The 18458-nt window shown below is 62.5% G+C and overlaps 1 protein-coding gene across 1 annotated transcript; it reads left to right on the top strand.

Annotated features, from left to right (window-relative positions):
- Positions 1–338: 338 nt before the first annotated feature.
- Positions 339–17599, top strand: LOC309891122 (histone-lysine N-methyltransferase EHMT2-like; the record flags this gene model as incomplete). Its single annotated transcript, XM_082785512.1, is given in 23 exon segments — positions 339–577; positions 2076–2219; positions 4064–4178; positions 4181–4334; positions 4909–5094; positions 5786–5868; positions 5944–6050; positions 6908–7030; positions 7107–7258; positions 7260–7395; positions 8116–8270; positions 9020–9187; positions 10096–10240; positions 10919–10996; positions 11767–11882; positions 12515–12554; positions 12556–12602; positions 13212–13290; positions 14181–14304; positions 14307–14355; positions 15563–15727; positions 17394–17438; positions 17581–17599. Coding segments are annotated over 23 exon segments (2669 nt in total), but the record flags the coding sequence as incomplete, so codon positions are not given.
- Positions 17600–18458: the final 859 nt, after the last annotated feature.

Here is an 18458-nt window from a genome sequence, read left to right as displayed (position 1 = left end):
GCCCCAATACCCCAGCTGGAAGCCCCGCCCCCTTGGGCTTGTGCCACACCCCCTCCTACAAACCACACCCCCTCATATAAGCCACACCCACCAGATAAACCACGCCCCCTCTTTTGGCCACGCCCCCTTTCCATTCCCCATGCGTTTCAACCCCCATCTCCCACCGGCCACACCCCCTTATATAAACCACACCTCTCTCGCATAAACCACGCCCCCCGTTCAAACCACGCCCCTCATGCAAGCCACGCCCCAATCTCAAACCACGCCCCCTCATTTAGCCACACCCCCTCCCTACCCCATACCAGGGGTTGTCTCCCCCCTCCCCCCTCCCCACCCAGTGGGGGCGTGGCCCCGCACGACCCCACCCCATTGGGGGCGTGTCCCCGCGAGGCCCCGCCCCCCGTGGGCGTGTCCCAGCGCTGTCCCCGCCCCCAGGCCCGCGGCTGGGGGGGCGCTGGAGGCGGAGCGCTTCGAGGAGCTGCCCCTGTGCTCCTGCCGCATGGAGGCCCCCAAGATCGAGCGGCTCAGCCAGGCAGCACGAAGCCTCTGCATGGCCACCGAGAGCGTCGACGGGCAGGTGGGGGGCACGGGGGGGTCCTGGGGGGGCTTTGGGGGGTCCTGGGGGGGTTATTGGGGTCCTGGGGGGGGTCCTGGGGGGGTTATGGGGGGTTACTGGGGGATACTGGGGGGTTACTGGGGCAGGACGCAGCCTCTGCATGGCCACCGAGAGCGTGGACGGGCAGGTGGGGGGCACGGGGGGGGCTTTGGGGGGTCCTGGGGGGGTTATTGGGGTCCTGGGGGGGGGTTACTGGAGTGTTACTGGGAGGTTATGGGGGGTTACTGGGGGATACTGGAGGGTAATGGGGGGATATTGGGGGGTTACTGGGGCAGGACGCAGCCTCTGCATGGCCACCGAGAGCGTCGACGGGCAGGTGGGGGGCACGGGGGGGTCCTGGGGGGGCTTTGGGGGGTCCTGGGGGGGGTTACTGGGGTGTTACTGGGAGGTTATGGGGGGTTACTGGGGGATACTGGAGGGTAATGGGGGGATATTGGGGGGTTACTGGGGCAGGACGCAGCCTCTGCATGGCCACCGAGAGCGTGGACGGGCAGGTGGGGGGCACGGGGGGGTCTGGGGGGGTCCTGTGGGGGTTATTGGGGTCCTGGGGGGGGTCCTGGGGGGTTATGGGGGGTTACTGGGGGATACTGGAGGGTAATGGGGGGATATTGGGGGGTTACTGGGGCAGGACGCAGCCTCTGCATGGCCACCGAGAGCGTGGACGGGCAGGTGGGGGGCACGGGGGGGTCCTGGGGGGGCTTTGGGGGGTCCTGGGGGGGTTATTGGGGTCCTGGGGGGGGTCCTGGGGGGGTTATGGGGGGTTACTGGGGGATACTGGGGGGTTACTGGGGCAGGACGCAGCCTCTGCATGGCCACCGAGAGCGTGGACGGGCAGGTGGGGGGCACGGGGGGGTCCTGGGGGGGCTTTGGGGGGTCCTGGGGGGGTTATTGGGGTCTGGGGGGGGTCCTGGGGGGGTTATTGGGGGGTTACTGGGGGATACTGGGAGGTAATGGGGGGATATTGGGGGGTATGGGGCAGGACGCAGCCTCTGCATGGCCACCGAGAGCGTGGACAGGCAGGTGGGGGGCTTCTGGGGGTTTGGGGGGGTCCTGGGGGGCTTACTGGGGTCTGGGGGGGGTTACTGGGGTGTTACTGGGAGGTTATGGGGGTGTTACTGGGGGATACTGGGGGGTTACTAGGGAGCTACTGGGGGGCTATGGGGGTTTATTGGGGGGTTATGGGGGTCTGGGGGGGGTTATTTGTACCCCCCACTACTCTAACCCCTCCCCTAATAACTTCAAGCCCCCCCCCATTAATTTTAATCCCCTCCCAATTAATTCACCCCCCCATTAATAAATCACTGCCCTCCAATTAACGTCAACCTCTCCCCATTCACTTCACTCCCCCCGCTCACCTCTAACCCCCTCCCCTCATCAATATACCCCCTTTAGCTTTAATTTACCCCCTCCCCGGGCTAATTAACCCCCCCGCCTAATTAATCCTCCCCCCCCTAATTAGCTGAGCGGCTGCGGGGGCAGCATCCTGAAGCGGGAGACGATGCGGCCGTCCAGCCGCGTGCCCCTCATGGTGCTGTGCGAGAGCCACCGGGCCAGGATGGTCAAACACCACTGCTGCCCGGGCTGCGGGCACTTCTGCACCGCTGTGAGTCCGGGGGGGGCACGGGGAATTTGGGGAGGGGGCTTCAAGGGGTCCTGGGGGGGTTTGGGGGGCTACGGGGCAGTTTGGGGGCGATACAGGGGGATTTGGGGTGCTGGATGCATGGTCAAACCCCACTGCTGCTCTGGATTGGGGCACTTCTGCACCGCTGTGAGTCCCGGGGGGGGCACGGGGAATTTGGGGAGGGGGCTTCAAGGGGTCCCAGGGGGGTCTGGAGGGGCTACGGGGTGATTTGGGGGTGATACTGGGGGGTTTTGGGTGAGGGATGCATGGTCAAACCTCACTGCTGCCCCGGCTGCGGGCACTTCTGTACTGCTGTGAGTCCGGGGGGGGCACGGGGGGGTCCTGGGGAATTTGGGGAGGGGGCTTCAAGGGGTCCCAGGGGGGTCTGGGGGGGCTACGGGGTGATTTGGGGGCGATACAGGGGGATTTGGGGTGGTGGGTACATGGACAAACCCCACTGCTGCTCTGGATTGGGGCACTTCTGCACTGCTGTGAGTCCGGGGGGGCACGGGGGGGTCCCTGGGAATTTGGGGAGGGGGCTTCAAGGGGTCCCGGGGGGTCCCGGGGGGTTTGGGGGGGATAGAAGGGGGATTTGGGGTGCAGTTTGTATGGGACAAACCCCACTGCTGCTCTGGATTGGGGCACTTCTGCACTGCTGTGAGTCCGGGGGGGGCACGGGGGGGCCCTGGGTATTTGGGGAGGGGGCTTCAAGGGGTCCCGGGGGGGTCTGGGGGGGCTATGGGGTGATTTGGGGGCAATACGGGGGGATTTGGGGTGGTGGGTGTATGGTCAAACCCCACTGCTGCCCGGGCTGCGGGCACTTCTGTACTGCTGTGAGTCCGGGGGGGGCACGGGGGGGTCCCGAGGAATTTGGGGAGGGGGCTTCAAGGGGTCCTGGGGGGGTCCCAGCGGGTTTGGGGGGGATACAAGGGGGATTTGGGGTGCAGTTTGTATGGACAAACCCCACTGCTGCTCTGGATTGGGGCACTTCTGCACCGCTGTGAGTCCGGGGGGGGCACGGGGGGGTCCCTGGGTATTTGGGGAGGGGGCTTCGGGGGGTCCCAGAGGGGTCCCGGGGGGTTTTGGGGTGATATTGGGGGGTTTTGGGTGAGGGATGCATGGTCAAACCCCACTGCTGCCCTGGCTGCGGGCACTTCTGCACCGCTGTGAGTCTGGGGGGGGCACGGGGAATTTGGGGAGGGGGCTTCGGGGGGTCCCGGGGAGGTTTGGAGGGGCTACGGGGTGATTTGGGGGCGATATGGGGGGATTTGGGGTGCAGATTATATGGTCAAACCCCACTGCTGCCCGGGCTGCGGGCACTTCTGTACTGCTGTGAGTACGGGGGGGGCACGGGGGGGTCCCGAGGAATTTGGGGAGGGGGCTTCAAGGGGTCCTGGGGGGGGTTTGGGGGGGGCTACGGGGCAGTTTGAGGGCGATACAGGGCGATTTGGGGTGGTGGGTACATGGTCAAACCCCACTGCTGCCCTGGCTGCGGGCACTTCTGCACTGCTGTGAGTCCGGGGGGGGCACGGGGGGGTCCCTGGGAATTTGGGGAGGGGGCTTCAAGGGGTCCCAGAGGGGTCCCGGGGGGTTTTGGGGACCCCTTAGGGAACCCAAAAGCCCCCCAGGACCCCAAAAAATACCCCAAAGACCCCCTTTAGAGACCTTATAGCACCCCTACAAGACCCCAAAGCACCTTTTAGGTCCCCCAAACCTCCCCAGGGCACCTTTTAGCCCCCCTGGGACCCCCCGAAGGCACTATAGGGACCCCAAAAAGCCCCCCAGTGACCCCAAATCCCCTCTGTGCCCCCCCCGCGCCCCCCCAGGGGACGTTCCTGGAGTGCCACCCCGACGTGCGCATCGGGCACCGCTTCCACCGGGGCTGCGTGTCGCAGCTCAACGGGATGATTTTCTGCCCCCACTGCGGGGAGGACGCGTCGGAGCGCAGGAGGTGACCCTGCCCCGCGCCGACGGGACCCCCCCGGGACCCCCGCCCCCCCCGCCCCAAAATGCCGCCGCCGCTGCTGCTGCCGCCGCCCCCCCCGAGCCCCGGCGCAGAGCCCCCGCCGCACGGCACGACGCTGCGCCCACCCCCAGGTGGGTTGGGGGGGGTCTAAAGGGGTTTGGGGGGGGGGTTTGGGGGGGGGTAAAAGGGGGTTTGGGGGGGGTAAAGGGGGGTTTGGGGGTCTGGGGGGGGTAAAAGAGGTTTGGGGAGGGGTAAAAGGGGGTTTGGGGGGGCTAAAATGGGGCTTTGGGGGGGTCTGGGGGGGGTTTAAAGGGGTCTGGGGGGGGCTAAAATGGGGTCTGGGGGGCTAAAGGGGTTTGGGGGGGGGTCTGGGGGGGGCTAAAGGGGTCTGGGGGGGATTGGGGGGGGTTAAAGGGGTCTGGGGGGGGTTGGGGAGTCTGGGGGGGCTAAGAGGGGGTTTTGGAGGGTCTGGGGGGGCTAAAAGCGGGTTTGGGGGGGCTAAGTGGGTTTGGGAGGGGTCGGGGGGGTCCTAAAAGGGTTTTAGGGGGTATGGGGGGGGTTAAAGGAGTCGGGGGCGGGTCCTAAAGGGGGTTTGGGGGGTTTTGGGGGGGTCCCAATGACTCCAGGGGGCTCTCAAGGGATTTGGGGGGGGTCTTGTGTTTTTGGGGGGGGTCCCTAACCCCTCCCCCTTCCCCCCCCCCCCAGCGCCCGGATGCGGGGGCAGGGCGAGGGTCGCGCCCCCCCCCCGGACCCCCGCGCGGAGCCCATCGACAGCTCGGGGGGGCCGGCGCTCACCCTGCCCTCGGGGGCCGCCCTCTCGGCTCGGGGGCTGGCGCCCGGCCCCGCCCGAGACCTCCTGGAGAAGGCCCTGGTGGTGCAGGAGGCCGACAGGTCAGACCCAAAACCCCCGGAATTCCACCCAAAAATCTGTTCCCCCCAAAAAACCCCATAGGAGTGCAGGATGTTGAGAAATAGGTTCCAATTCTGCCCTAAATGGCCCCAAAATCCATTCCCAATCCTTTCCGATCCGCTCTGGTGGTGTTGGAGGCTGATAGGTCAGACCCAAAATCCCCGGAATTACACCCCCCAAAAATCTGCTCCCCCCAAAAATCCCCATAGTGGTATAGGAGAGCAAGGGGTTGGGCCCAAATCTGCCCTAAATGGCCCCAAAATCCATCCCAAATCCTTCCCAATCCCCCCTGATGGTGCAGGAGGCTGACAGGTCAGACCCCAAATCCCCGGAATTTCACCCAAAAATCTGTTACCCCCAAAAATGTCTGATAGGAGCGCAGGAGGTTGAGAAATAGGTACCAAATATACCCTAAATGCCCCCAAAATCCATCCCCCGTTCCTTCCATGGGCTCTGGGAGCTGCTGGAGCTCCCAGTATGGCCCCAGTGCTCCCAGTATGCCCCCAGTAGCACTCCCAGTACCCCCCCATCCTTTCCAGTCCCCCCCCATCCCCTCCCCACTTGCTCTGGGCCCCCCCAACCCCCCCCAACCCCTTCCCAGCCCCCCCCCCACACCCCCCCACCCCCTCCCAGTGCCTCCCAGTGCTCCCAGTACACCCCCCCGCCCCACAGGCGCAAGAAGCTGCGTTTCCACCCGCGCCAGCTCTACCTGTCGGTGAAGCAGGGCGAGCTGCAGAAGGTGGTGCTGATGCTCCGTGAGTCCCTTGCTTAATTTTTTATTGGGGGGGGGGTTCCCTGAAGCCCCCCCCTCAATTTAACGCCCCCCCCAGTGGACAACCTGGACCCCAACTTCCAGAGCGATGCCCAGAGCAAGCGCACCCCCCTGCACGCCGCGGCCCAGAAGGGCTACCTGGAGATCTGCCACCTCCTGCTGCAGGTGGGGGGGGCTGGGGGGGCGACTGGGGGTCCTGGGGGGTCCTGAGGGGGTTGGGGGGGTCCTGGGGGGGCTGCTGGGGGGGCTTTGTGGGGGGCTGGGGGGTTTGGGGGGGCTGGGGGGTGGTTATCTGGGGCTAAAGGGGGTCCTGGGGGGCAAATGGGGGTCTGGGGGGGCAATTGGGGGTCCTGGGGGGTCCTGAGGGGGTTGGGGGGTCTTGGGGGGGTCCTGGGGGGGCTTTGTGGGGGGCTGGGGGGGTTTGGGGGGGCTGGGGGGTGGTTATCTGGGGCTAAAGGGGGGTCTGGGGGGGCAAATGGGGGTCTGGGGGGGCAATTGGGGGTCCTGGGGGGGTCCTGAGGGGTTTGGGGGGGTCCTGGGGGGGGTCCTGGGGGGGCTTTGTGGGGGTCTGGGGGGGTTTAGGGGGGCTGGGGGGTGGTTATCTGGTGTTAAAGGGGGGCCTGGGGGCTTCAGGGTGAGCTGGGGGGTCCCTGGGGATCTGGGGGGAGTCCCTGAATTTTGGGGGGGGTCCTGGGGGTCTTGTGGGAGGGTCCCTGGAGTTTTGGGGGGGTCTTGGGGGTGCTCTGGGGTCCCGTCTGCTGCTAAAGGAGGGGTCTGGGGGCTTTGGGATGCTCTGGGGGGGCTCCCCTGGAATTTGGGGGTCCCCCTGAATTTGGGGGGGGGTCCCTAAATTTGGGGGGGGGTCTTGGGGTCCCGTCTGCTGCTGAAGGAGGGGTCTGGGGGCTTTGGGATGCTCCGGGGGGGGACCCTTTATTTTGGGGGCGTTTCCTTGGAATTTGGGGAGTTCCCCGGAATTGGGGGTGGTCCCTAAATTTGGGGGGGGGTCTCGTTCCCCCCCGCAGGCGGGGGCCAACATCAACGCGACGGACAAGCTGCGCCGCACGCCGCTGATGGAGGCGGTGGCCAACAACCACGTGGAGGCGGCGCGCTACATGGTGCGGCGCGGCGGCTGCGTCTACAGCAAGGTGGGCGGGCCGTGACGTCATCACCCGCCCGTGACGTCATCGACAGACTTATGACGTCATAACTCGCCCCCCCCAGGAGGAAGACGGCTCCACCTGCCTCCACCACGCGGCCAAGAACGGCAACCTGGAGATGGTCGACCTCTTGCTGGCCACCGGGCAAGTGGACGTCAACGCCCAGGGTTTTTGGGGGACGTGGGGGGGGGTCTCGGGGTCGGGACCACCCCCCCGGGGGGTCTTCTGACCCCCCCGACCCCCCCCAGGATAACGGCGGTTGGACCCCCATCATCTGGGCGGCCGAGCACAAGCACATCGAGGTCATCCGCCGGCTGCTGACGCGCGGCGCCGACGTCACCCTCACCGATAACGTGAGTTTTGGGGAGCCCCCCTTGGGATTTGGGGGACCCCCCCGGGGGATTTGGGACCCCCCCGGGGGATTTGGGACCCCCCAGGAAAGGTTGGGACCCCCCCAGGTGATTTGGGACCCCTTGGGGTGGTTTGGAGCCCCCCAGCACCTCCTAAAGGGGTTTTCACGCTCCCTAAAGGCGGTTTCAAGTTCCCCCCAATCCCCCTAAAGGTGGTTTCAAGTCCCCCAACACACCCTGAAGGCAGTTTCAAGCCCCCCAACTCCCCATAAAAACAGTTTCAAGCCCCCTAAAGTCAGTTTCAAGTCCCCCCACCTCCTCATAAAGTCGGTTTCGAGCCCCCCAACTCCCCCTAAAGTTGGTTTCAAGGCCCCCCACCTCCCCCTAAAGTCAGTTTCGAGCCCCCCAACTCCCCCTAAAGTCGGTTTCAAGTCCCCCGACTCCCCATAAAAGTGGTTTCAAGCCCCCCAGCTCCCCTTTATGGTGGTTTTGAGCCCCCCACCTCCCCCTAAAGTCGGTTTCAATTCCCCTGACTCCCCATAAAAGTGGTTTCAAGCCCCCCAACTCCCCTTTATGGTGGTTTTGAGCCCCCCAACCCCCCTTATGGTGGTTTTGAGCCCCCCAAAGGTGGTTTTGGGCCCCCCAACTCCCCATAAAGGTGGTTTTGAGCCCCCCGGGGTGTTCAGGGACCCCCCCCCCCCGCTGATTTTGGGGGTGCCGCAGGAGGAGAACATCTGCCTGCACTGGGCCTCGTTCACCGGCAGCGCCGAGATCGCCGAGGTGCTGCTGAACGCGCAGTGCGACCTGCACGCCGTCAACTTCCACGGGGACACCCCCCTGCACATCGCCGCCCGCGAGAGCTACCACGACTGCGTCATGTAGGGCTGGGGGGGTCCCGGGGGGGTCCCTGGGGGGCTGGGGGGGTCCTGGGGGGCTGGGGGGGGTCCTGGGGGGGGGTTAGGGGGATGGCAGGGGGTCCTTGGGGTGCTTTGGGGGCCTGTCTGCTGCTGAAGAGCGGGCTGGGGGGATTCAGGGGGGTCCTTGGTGGTCTGGGGGGTCCCCTCTATTTTGGGGGGGGTCCTGGGGGTCTGGGAGGGGGTCTCTGGAGTTTTGGGGGGGGTCTTGGGGGGCTATGATGGGGATTGGGGGGGTCCTTGGGGTGCTTTGGGGGCCTGTCTGCTGCTAAAGGGGGGGGCTGGGGAGATCCAGGGAGGTCCCCTCTATTTTGGGGGGGGGTCTCAGAATCCTGTTTGCCCTCCCCCCAGCCTGTTCCTGTCACGGGGGGGGCTGGGAGGGTCCTCCAAGATGCTGGGGGGGTCCCCATGATGCTGGGGGGGGTCCCCAAGTTTCTCGGGGGGGGGGGGTCCTTAAGGTTCTGGGGGGTTCCCCATGATTCTGGGGGGATCTTAAGATACTGGGGGGGTCCACAAGGTATTTGGGGGTCCCCAAGATTCTAGGGGGGGTCCCCAAGGTATTGGGGGGGGTCCTTGAGGTAGTGGGGGGGTCCCCAAGATGCTCCCCCAGAGCCCCCCTCCCCTCTGGGCTCAGTCCGGGGGCTCCCCACGATGCTGTCTCTGGGACCCTTTTTTGGGGGGGGGTCCCAGCACCATGTTTGTCCCCCCCCCAGCCTGTTCCTGTCGCGGGGGGCCGACCCCGAGGTGCGGAACAAGGAGGGGGACTCCCCCCTGGACCTGACCCCCGAGCGCTCGGAGGTGTGGGTGGCCCTGCAGCTGCACCGCAAGATCCGACAGGGGGCCAGCGCCCGCGCCCTGCACACCGAGCGCATCGTCTGCAGGTTGGGGGGGGGGCCTGGGGGGGGGCGTGGGGGGGGTTGGGGGGGTTAATGGGGGGTTGGGGGGGGTTAATGGGGGGTTAGGGGGGGATTGGGGGGGAGAGAGGGGGGTTTGGGGGGGGAAATGGGGGAAAGAGGGGGGGTTTGGGGGGGAAAGGGGGAGTTTGGGGGGGGAAAAGGGGGTGGGGGGGGTTCTGGGGGGCGTGGGGGGGTCGTGGGGGGGTCAGGGGAGGGTCCTGGGGGGGTTAATGGGGGGGTTGGGGGGGGCTGGGGGGGAGAGAGGGGGGTTTGGGGGGGGAAAGGGGGAGTTTGGGGGGGGGGAAGGGGGTGGGGGGGTCCTGGGGGGCGTGGGGGGGTTCTGGGGGTCGTGGGTGGGGCAGGGGAGGGTCCTGGGGTGGTTAATGGGGGGTTAGGGGGGGATTGGGGGAGTAAGGGGGGGGAAGAGGGGGGGGGTTTGGGGGGGGAAAGGGGGTGGGGGGGGGTCCTGGGGGGCGTGGAGGGGTTAGGGGGAGTTAATGGGGGGTTGGGGGGGGTCTTGGGGGAGAATGGGGGGGGTTGGGGGAGGGAAAGGCGGTGGGGGGGGTCCTTGGGGGGTTGGGGGGGGGTGTTGGGGGTTTTGGGGTGGGACCCCCATCCCCAAAATAACCCCCCAAACCCCAAAATAACCCCAGAACCGCCAAAATAATCCCCCCAACCCTAAAATTACAACTCCAACCCCAAAAATAACACCCCACCCCAAAAGTAAACCCCCAACCCCAAAAATAACCCCAAAACCCCCCAAATAATCCACCCAACCCCAAAATTAACGCCCCCAACCCAAAAATAACTCCCGAACCCCAAAATAACCCCCCAACCCCAAAATTAACGCCCCCCACCCCCAAAATTAACCCCCCCACCCCCCCAAAATTTAGGGACGTGGCGCGGGGCTACGAGAACGTGCCGATCCCGTGCGTCAACGCGGTGGACGAGGAGCCGTGCCCCAGCGACTACAAATACATCGCCGAGAACTGCGAGACCTCCACCATGAACATCGACCACAACATCACCCACCTGCAGGTCTTTTGGGGCAAAAAACGCCCGCTTTGGGTCCGTAGGTCCCGGCGGTTTCGGGGCGGCGGAAGGTTTGGGAAACTGGGGTGCTTTGGGAGAAATTACACTTTTTGATGGAAATTACATTTTTTGGGGAAATTATATTTACTACATCACCCACCTCCAGGTCTTTTGGGCAAAAAACGCCCGCTTTGGGTCTCCAGGTCCCGGCGGTTTCAGGGCGGCGGCAGGTTTGGGGAAAGTGGGGTGGTTTGGGGAGAAATTATGGCTTTTTGGGGAAATTACTTTTTTTTGGTGGAAATTACGTTTTTGGGGGGAAATTATATTTATAACATCACCCAGCTGCAGGTCTTTTGGGGCAAAAAACACCCGGTTTGGGTCCCTAGGTCCCGGCGGTTTCGGGCGCAGCAGGTTTGGGGAAAGAAGGGTGGTTTGGGGGAGAAACGATGTTTTTTTTGGGTAATTATGATTTTTTTGGTGGAAATTATATTTTTTGGGGGGAAATTATATTTTTTTTTTTTGTGGAAATTACATTTTTTTGGTGGAAATTACATTTTTGGGGGGAAATTACCTTTTTTCGGAGGTGATAATGGTTTTGGGGAGGTTTCGGGGGATTTGGGGAGGGAGGAAAATGGGTTTTGGGGGTCCTGAAGCCCCCCCCCCACCCTTTCGCCCCCCCCCCAGCACTGCACGTGCCAGGACGACTGCTCCTCCTCCAACTGCCTCTGCGGGCAGCTCAGCATCCGCTGCTGGTACGATAAGGTGAGATTTGGCCCCAAAAATAACGCCCCCCCCCACCCCAGGGGTTCCCCAAAATGATGAGACCCCCGGGAACCACCCTGAGGTCGGGGGGTCTTTGAAACCCTCTTTGTGTGGTGGGGGGCTGCTGGAAACCGACATTTTATTGTGTGGAGCGCCTTGAAACTGTCATTTTTTTTGAGTGGAGTTCCTTGAAACCACCATCCTATAGCATGAAGCTACTTGAAACCCTCATTTTATTTCCTGAAACTCCTTAAAACCCTCATTTTATGATTCGGAGCTCCTTAAAACCCCCATTTTATCACCTGGGGCTCCTTGAAACCCCCATTTTATTTTGTGGGGTTCCTTAAAACTGACATTTTATTGAGGAGCTCCTTGAAATCCTAATTTTATTTCATGGGGCTCCTTGAAACCTCCATTTTATTGCATGAAGCTCCTTGAAACCCTCATTTTATTTAGTGGAGCTCCTTGAAACCCCCATTTTATTTCTCAAACCTCCTTAAAACTGACGTTTTATTGCGTGGGGCTCCTTGAAACTGACATTTTATTTCTCAAACCTCCTTAAAACTGACATTTTATTGCATGGGGCTCCTTGAAACCCCCATTTTATTACATGGGGCTCCCTTGAAACCCCCATTTTATGTCATGGGGCTCCTCGAAACCCTCATTTTATTCCACGAATCTCCTTAAAAACCCTCCCTGGAGCCCCTCCCTCCCCCCGTGGGGCCCCCCCCTCGTCCCGGAGCCCCCCGCTGACCCCCCAAAATCCCCAGGACGGGCGCCTGCTGCAGGAGTTCAACAAGATCGAGCCCCCCCTCATCTTCGAGTGCAACCAGGCCTGCACCTGCTGGCGGAGCTGCAAGAACCGCGTGGTGCAGAGCGGCATCAAGTCAGACCCAAAATCCCTTGTTTGCGCCCCAAAATCCCCACCTGGGCCCCAGCGCCCCCATCCGAGCCCCAGAATTCCCCGTTCGTGCCCCAAAACCTCCATTTGTGCCCCCAAATTCCCTATCAGTGCCCCCAAAACCCCATCTGAGCCCCAAAATTCCCTGTTTGTGCCCCCCAATTCCCTGTTTCAGCCCCAATATTCCCATTTTTGCCCCAAAACCCTATCTGAGCCCCAAAATCCCTTGTTTGCCCCTCAAAATTCCCAGTCTGTGCCCCCAAATTCCCCATCTCTTCCCCCAAAACGTTTGGGACCCCCACCCTTAAAAATCTTCCTTTTTTTCCCAAAAAACCTTCAGAAATACACAGCTTAAATCCCCCGGTCTTCCCCCAAAACCTTTAGGAACCCCAAAACCCCTCAATCTCCCCCAAAACCCCTTAAGGATCCCCAAATCCCCCCCAAAACCCTTTAGGGCCCCCCCCAGACTCCCCCCACAACCCTTTAGGGACCCCAAAGCCCCCCAACCTCCCCCCAAACCCCCCTCGATCTTCCCCCAGGACCCCCAGAACCCCCCCCCCTTCTCCCTTCACAACCTTTCAGGGACCCCAAAACCGCCCGATTTTGCCCCAAAACAGGGTCCGGCTGCAGCTGTACCGCACGGCCAAGATGGGCTGGGGGGGTGCGGGCGCTGCAGGCGATCCCCCCCGGAACCTTCATCTGCGAGTGAGTGGGGGGGCCGGGGGGGTCCCGGTCATTTTGGGGGTCCTGGGGGGGTCCCGGTCATTTTTGGGGGGTCCTGGGGGGTCTCAGCACCGATTTGGGGCATCCTGAAGGTTTTTTGGGGGGGGATTTGGGGGATTCTTGGGGTTTGGGGGGAGCCCTGGAGGGGCTTGGGGGGGCTCAGAGCTGGTTTTGGGCATCCCTGGGGTTTTGGGGTCTCACCTGGGGGTTTGGGGGTCCCTGTTTTTTTTTTGGGGGGGGGGTCTCAGCCATGGTTTTGGTGATATTTGGGGTTTTTGGAGATCTCAGCCTTGGTTTTTGGGGTCTTAGACCTGGTTTTGGGGTCTCAAACCCAGTTTTGGGGTCTCAGACCAGGTTTTTGGGGTCTCAGCCCTGCTTTTCGCTCTCCCAACCCTATTTTTGAGGTCCAAACCCCCATTTTTGGGAGGTTTCATCCCTTGTTTTTGGGGTCTCAGCCCTGGTTTTCACTCTCCCGGTCCCATTTTTGGGGTTGCCAGCCCCGTTTTTGGGGTCTTTTGCTTTTCGTGCCCCGGGCCCCCTGGGGGGTGTCTGTGGGATTTTGGGGGGGGTCCTGACCCCGGTGCCCCCCAGGTACGTGGGGGAGCTGATCTCGGACGCGGAGGCGGACGTGCGGGAGGACGACTCCTACCTCTTCGACCTGGACAACAAGGTGGGGGGGGGCTTTTGGGGTCCTGGAGGGGGGGTTTGGGGTCCTGGGGGGGGTTTTGGGGTCTTGGAGGGGGTTTTGGGGTCCTGGGGAGGGACTTTGGGGGTCCTGGGGAGGGAGTTTGGGGTCCTAGGCAGGGATTTGGGGGTCCTGGGGGGCAGATTGGGGTCTTGGGGAGGGATTTGGGGGTCCTGGGGAGGGGGATTTTGGGGTCCTGGGGGGATTTTAGGGTCCTGGAGGGGGATTTTGGAATCTTAAAGGGGTGTTTTAGGGTCCTTGAGGGGGTTTTGCGGTGCCAGAGGGGGATTTTGGGGGTCCTGAGGGGCGATTTTGGGGTGTTAGGCAGGGATTTTTGGGCTCCTGGGAGGGGTTATGGGTCTTGGAGTGGGGTTTTGGGGTCCTAGGGAGAGAGATTTGGGGGTTTTATGGGGGAATATTGGGGTTGTGGGTGGGATGTATGGGATCTGGGTGGGATTTAGGGCTCCTAGTGGGATTTATGGGGTCTGGGGTGGGATTTATGGCGTCTAGGGGGTATTTAGGGTTTTGTGCTCTGCACATCATTTAGGGTTTCTAGTGGGATTTTGTGCTCCTAATGGGATTTATGGCTTTCTAATGGGATTTATGGGGTCTGTATAGGATTTACGGGATCTGGGTGGGATTTTGGGTTCTGGGGGTATTTTGGGGTACTGGGGGGGTATTTAGGGTTTTGTGCCCTGCACATCATTTAGGGTTTCTAGTGGGATTTTGTGCTCCTAATAGGACTTATGGGCTTCTAATGGGATTTATGGGGTCTGTATAGGATTTACAGGATCTGGGGGGGATGTATGGGTTCTGGGTGGGATTTTGGGGTCCGGGGGGGTTATTTAGGGTGCTGTCCCCCCCCCTTTTGGCAGGACGGGGAGGTGTACTGCATCGACGCGCGGTACTACGGCAACGTGAGCCGCTTCATCAACCACCTGTGCGACCCCAACATCATCCCGGTGCGCGTCTTCATGCTGCACCAGGACCTGCGCTTCCCCGCATCGCCTTCTTCAGCAGCCGCGCCATCCGGCCCGGGGAGGAGCTGGGGTAGGGGGTCGGGGGGGGGGTATGGGGTCAGGGAGGGGGGTTATGGGGTCACTGGGGGGTGTTGGGGGAGGTTATGGGGTCAGGGGAGGGGGCTATGGGGGGTAATGGGGTCAGGGGAGGGGGTAATGGGGGGTTATGGGGTCAGGGAGGGGGGCTAGGGGGGGTAATGGGGGGGTTATGGGGTTGGGGGAGGGGGTAATGGGGGGTTATGGGGGGTTATGGGGTCGCTGGGGGGGGTTATGGGGTCAGGGAGTGGAGTATGGGGTCACTGGGGGGGGTTATGGGGTCAGGGAGGGGGGCTAGGGGGGGTAATGGGGGGGTTATGGGGTCAGGGAGGGGGGTTATGGGGTCGGGGGAGGGGGTAATGGGGGGTTATGGGGTCACTGGGGGGGGTTATGGGGTCAGGGGAGGGGGTTGTGGGGGAGTTAAGGGAGGTAATGGGGGGTTATGGGGTCAGTGGGGGGGGTTATGGGGTCAAGGAGGGGGGTTATGGGGTCACTGGGGGGGTTGGGGGAGGTAATGGGGTCAGGGGAGGGGGTAATGGGGTCAGGGAGGGGGGTTATGGGGTCAAGGAGGGGGGTTATGGGGTCGGGGGGGGGTATGGGGGGTCATTGGGGGGGTTATGGGGTCAGGGAGGGGGGTAATGGGGTCACTGGGAGGGGGTTATGGGGTCATTGGGGGGGCTATGGGGGGGGTTATGGGGTCGGGGGGGGTTGTGGGGTCAGGGAGGGGGCTAGGGGGGGTATTGGGGTTTATGGGGTCAGTGGGGGGGGTTATGGGGTCAGTGGGGGGGTTATGGGGGGTAATGGGGGGATTAAGGAGGGTTATGGGGTCAGGGAGTGGGGTATGGGGGGTTGAGGGGTCAGTGGGGGGGTTATGGGGTCACTGGGGGGTCAGGGGAGGGGGCTATGGGGTCATTGGGGGGCGTTATGGGGTTGTGGGAGGGGGTTGTGGGGGGGTTATGGGGGTAATGGGGGGGCTATGGGGTCACTGGGGGGGTTATGGGGGTTTAAGGGGGAGTTGGGGGGGTTATGGGGTCACTGGGGGCCTTGTGGGGTCATTGGGGGGTAATGGGGGGGTCATGGGGTCACTGTGGGGGGGGTCATGGGGTCCGCGGGGGGGGATGTCCAGGCGTGTTGTGGGGTCGGTGGGGTCCCGCCCCCCCCCGTGACCCAATTTTGGGTTTTTTTCCCCCGCCCCCCCCCAGGTTCGACTACGGGGACCGCTTCTGGGACATCAAATCCAAATACTTCCCCTGCCAGTGCGGCTCCGAGAAGTGCAAGCACGCCGCCAACGACGGGGGGGGGCCGGGGGGGGGAGCCCGAGGGGACCCCCCCGAGCTGCTGCCCCCCCTCCTGGCCCTGCCCCCCCCGTGAGACCCCCCCCCAAAAAAAAACAAAACAAAAAAAAAAGAGAAAAAGAAAAAAAAAAGAAAAAAAAAAAAAAAACAAAAAAGGGGGGGTGGGGGGAGGGGGTGGGGGGACCTGGCCTTGTGCCCCCCCCCTTAATTACCCCTCCTTAATTACCCCCCCTTTCTCCCTCCCTTAATTACTCTCCATTAATTACCCCCCTTAATTACCCTCGCTCTTAATTACCCCCCCTTAATTACCCTCCCTCAATTGCCCCCCTTAATTATCCTCCTCAATTAACCCCCCCTTCTCCCCCCTTAATTACCCCACTCTTAATTACCCCCCTTTACCCCCCCCCTTAATTACCCCCCCTTAATCCCCTCCCCCTTCTTCCCTCCCCTCCTCCCCCCCTTAATTAACCCTCCCTAATTACCCCCCCATTTGTACCCCTCCCCTAATTACCCCCCCCTCATTAGTGCCCCCCCCCCCCCCCCCCCAATTTGCCGTCCGGTTGAGTGGAACCAATAAAGAGCCAGAACTGGGAGGGGGCGTGGCTTAATGGGGGGGTTACTGGGAGGGACTGGGGGGCACTGGGAGGCAGCCCCGGTGCTGTCCTGGTGGTACTGGGGAACTGGGAGGGGGTGGGAGGGGGTATACTGGTTTGTACTGGTCCTTACTGGGCTGTACTGGTTTGTACTGGTGCATACTGGGCTTGTATTGGTTCTTACTGGTTTGTATTGGGCCTTACTGGTCTCTACCAGTCCTTACTGGGTTGTTCTGGGTCATGGTGGTCTGTGCTGCTCCATACTGGTCCTGACTGGGTCGTACTGGTCTGTACTGGTGTGTTTGAATTGAATCTTACTGGTCTGAACTGGTACATACTGGTCCAGATTGTTTTGTACTGGTCTGTACTGATTCTTACTGGTCTGTATTGGGTCATACCGGCCTGAACTGGTTCTTACTGGGCTATACTGGGTCATACTGGTCTGTACTGCTCCATCCATACAGCTCTGAACTGATCTTACTGGTCTGAACTGGGCCCTACTGGTTTGTACTGGCCCTTAGCGGTCTGTACTGGTTCTTACTGGTCCATACTGGTCTATACTGGTCCATACTGGGGAGGGGTCGCAAAGCCACTGGAGGCTGGTGGGGGAGGGGAAGTTTTTTATTGACCCCCCCGGACAATTTTTTTTGGGGGGGGAAGGGGAGGGGAACGCCCCCCTCCCCCCCCCCGCGTGCTGCCCCTCCCCCACCGCCACCGCCCCCAGTCCCTGAGTTGGGGGGGGGGAGGGGGGGACCCTATAGAGCCCCCCCTATAGGGCCCCCCCCATAGAGCCCCCCGGTACTGCCCCTATAGGGCCCCATAACCCCCCTATAGGGCCCCACAGCCCCTATAGGGCCCCATAAATACCCTATAGGGCCCCTATATGGCCCTACAGCCCCTATAGGGCCCCACAGCCCCTATAGAGCCCCATAAATACCCTATAGAGCCCCCTATATGACCCTACAGCCCCCATAGGGCCCCATAAATACTGACCCCATAAATACTGCCCCTATAGGGCCCCGCAGCCCCCTATAGAGCCCTACAGCCCCTATAGGGCCCCATAAATACCCTATAGAGCCCCAGAGCCCCCTATATGGCCTTATAGGGCCCCATAAATACTGCCCCTATAAATACTGCCCCTATAGGGCCCCAGAGCCCCCTATAGAGCCCTACAGCCCCTATAAGGCCCCGTAAATACTGCCCTATAAATACTGCCCCTATAGGGCCCTACAGCCCCCTATAGAGCCCCGTAAATACTGCCCCTGTGGGGCCCTACAGCCCCCTATAAAGCCCCACAGCCCCTATAGGGCCCCGTAAATACTGCCCCTATAGGGCCCTACAGCCCCTGTAGGGCCCCAGAGCCCCCCTATAGGGCCCCCCCTATGGCTTCTCAGCCCCCCCATGGGGCCCCTATAGAGCCCCGAGGCCCCCTATAGAATGCCTGCCCCCCTATAGGGCCTCGTGGCCCCAGCCCCCTACGTACCCCATACGTCCCCACAGCCCTCTCCTTGCCCCTATACTGCCCCCCCGGCCCCTATAGGCCCCCATAACCCCCATCCAAAACCCCCAAACGCCCCCCCCACCCCCTTTAGAACCCCCCCCAGCCCCCTATAGAGCCCCTATAGCTCCCCTATACGTCCCCTATACATCCTCCCCTGACCCCATAACCCCTTCCCCTTCCCTTATACCCCCCCCACCCCCATATACCCCCTCCCCCGACCCCATAACCCCCTGCCTTGACCCCATATAACCCCCCCCATCCCCTATATACCCCCCCAGCCCCCTATAGCTCCCCTATAGCTCCTTTCCGGGGCCTCCCCTGACCCCATAACCCCCTCCCCTGACCCCATATACCCCCTCCCCCGACCCCATAACCCCCTCCCCTGACCCCATACACCCCCCCCACCCCCTCTATACGCCCCCCCGTCCCCTATAGATCCCTTTAGGTGAGCCAGGGCCGGATGCAGCGCTCGTAGACCCCCCTGTGGGAGTGCCACCCCGTGTGCCCCACCCCCGGCACCGCGCAGCCCCCCAGCGCCCCCCGCCCGTCCAGGGTCTTCAGCCCGAACGTGTCCTGCAGGTACACCTGGGGGGGGATATAGGGGGGGGGGGACCCTATAGGAGACCCTATAGGTGACCCCAAAGGGGGACAGCCCCCCCAGGGGCAGGTCCTATAGGGGTGACCCCATAGGGACTCCCCCTATAGGGGC

This window comes from Aythya marila (assembly GCF_965140915.1).
Source record: "Aythya marila genome assembly, contig: HAP1_HAP1_SCAFFOLD_56, whole genome shotgun sequence".
NCBI classification, from domain to species: domain Eukaryota; kingdom Metazoa; phylum Chordata; class Aves; order Anseriformes; family Anatidae; genus Aythya; species Aythya marila.
The sequence above is the reverse complement of the archived record's forward strand: the minus strand, read 5'-3'. Positions and strand labels throughout refer to the sequence as shown.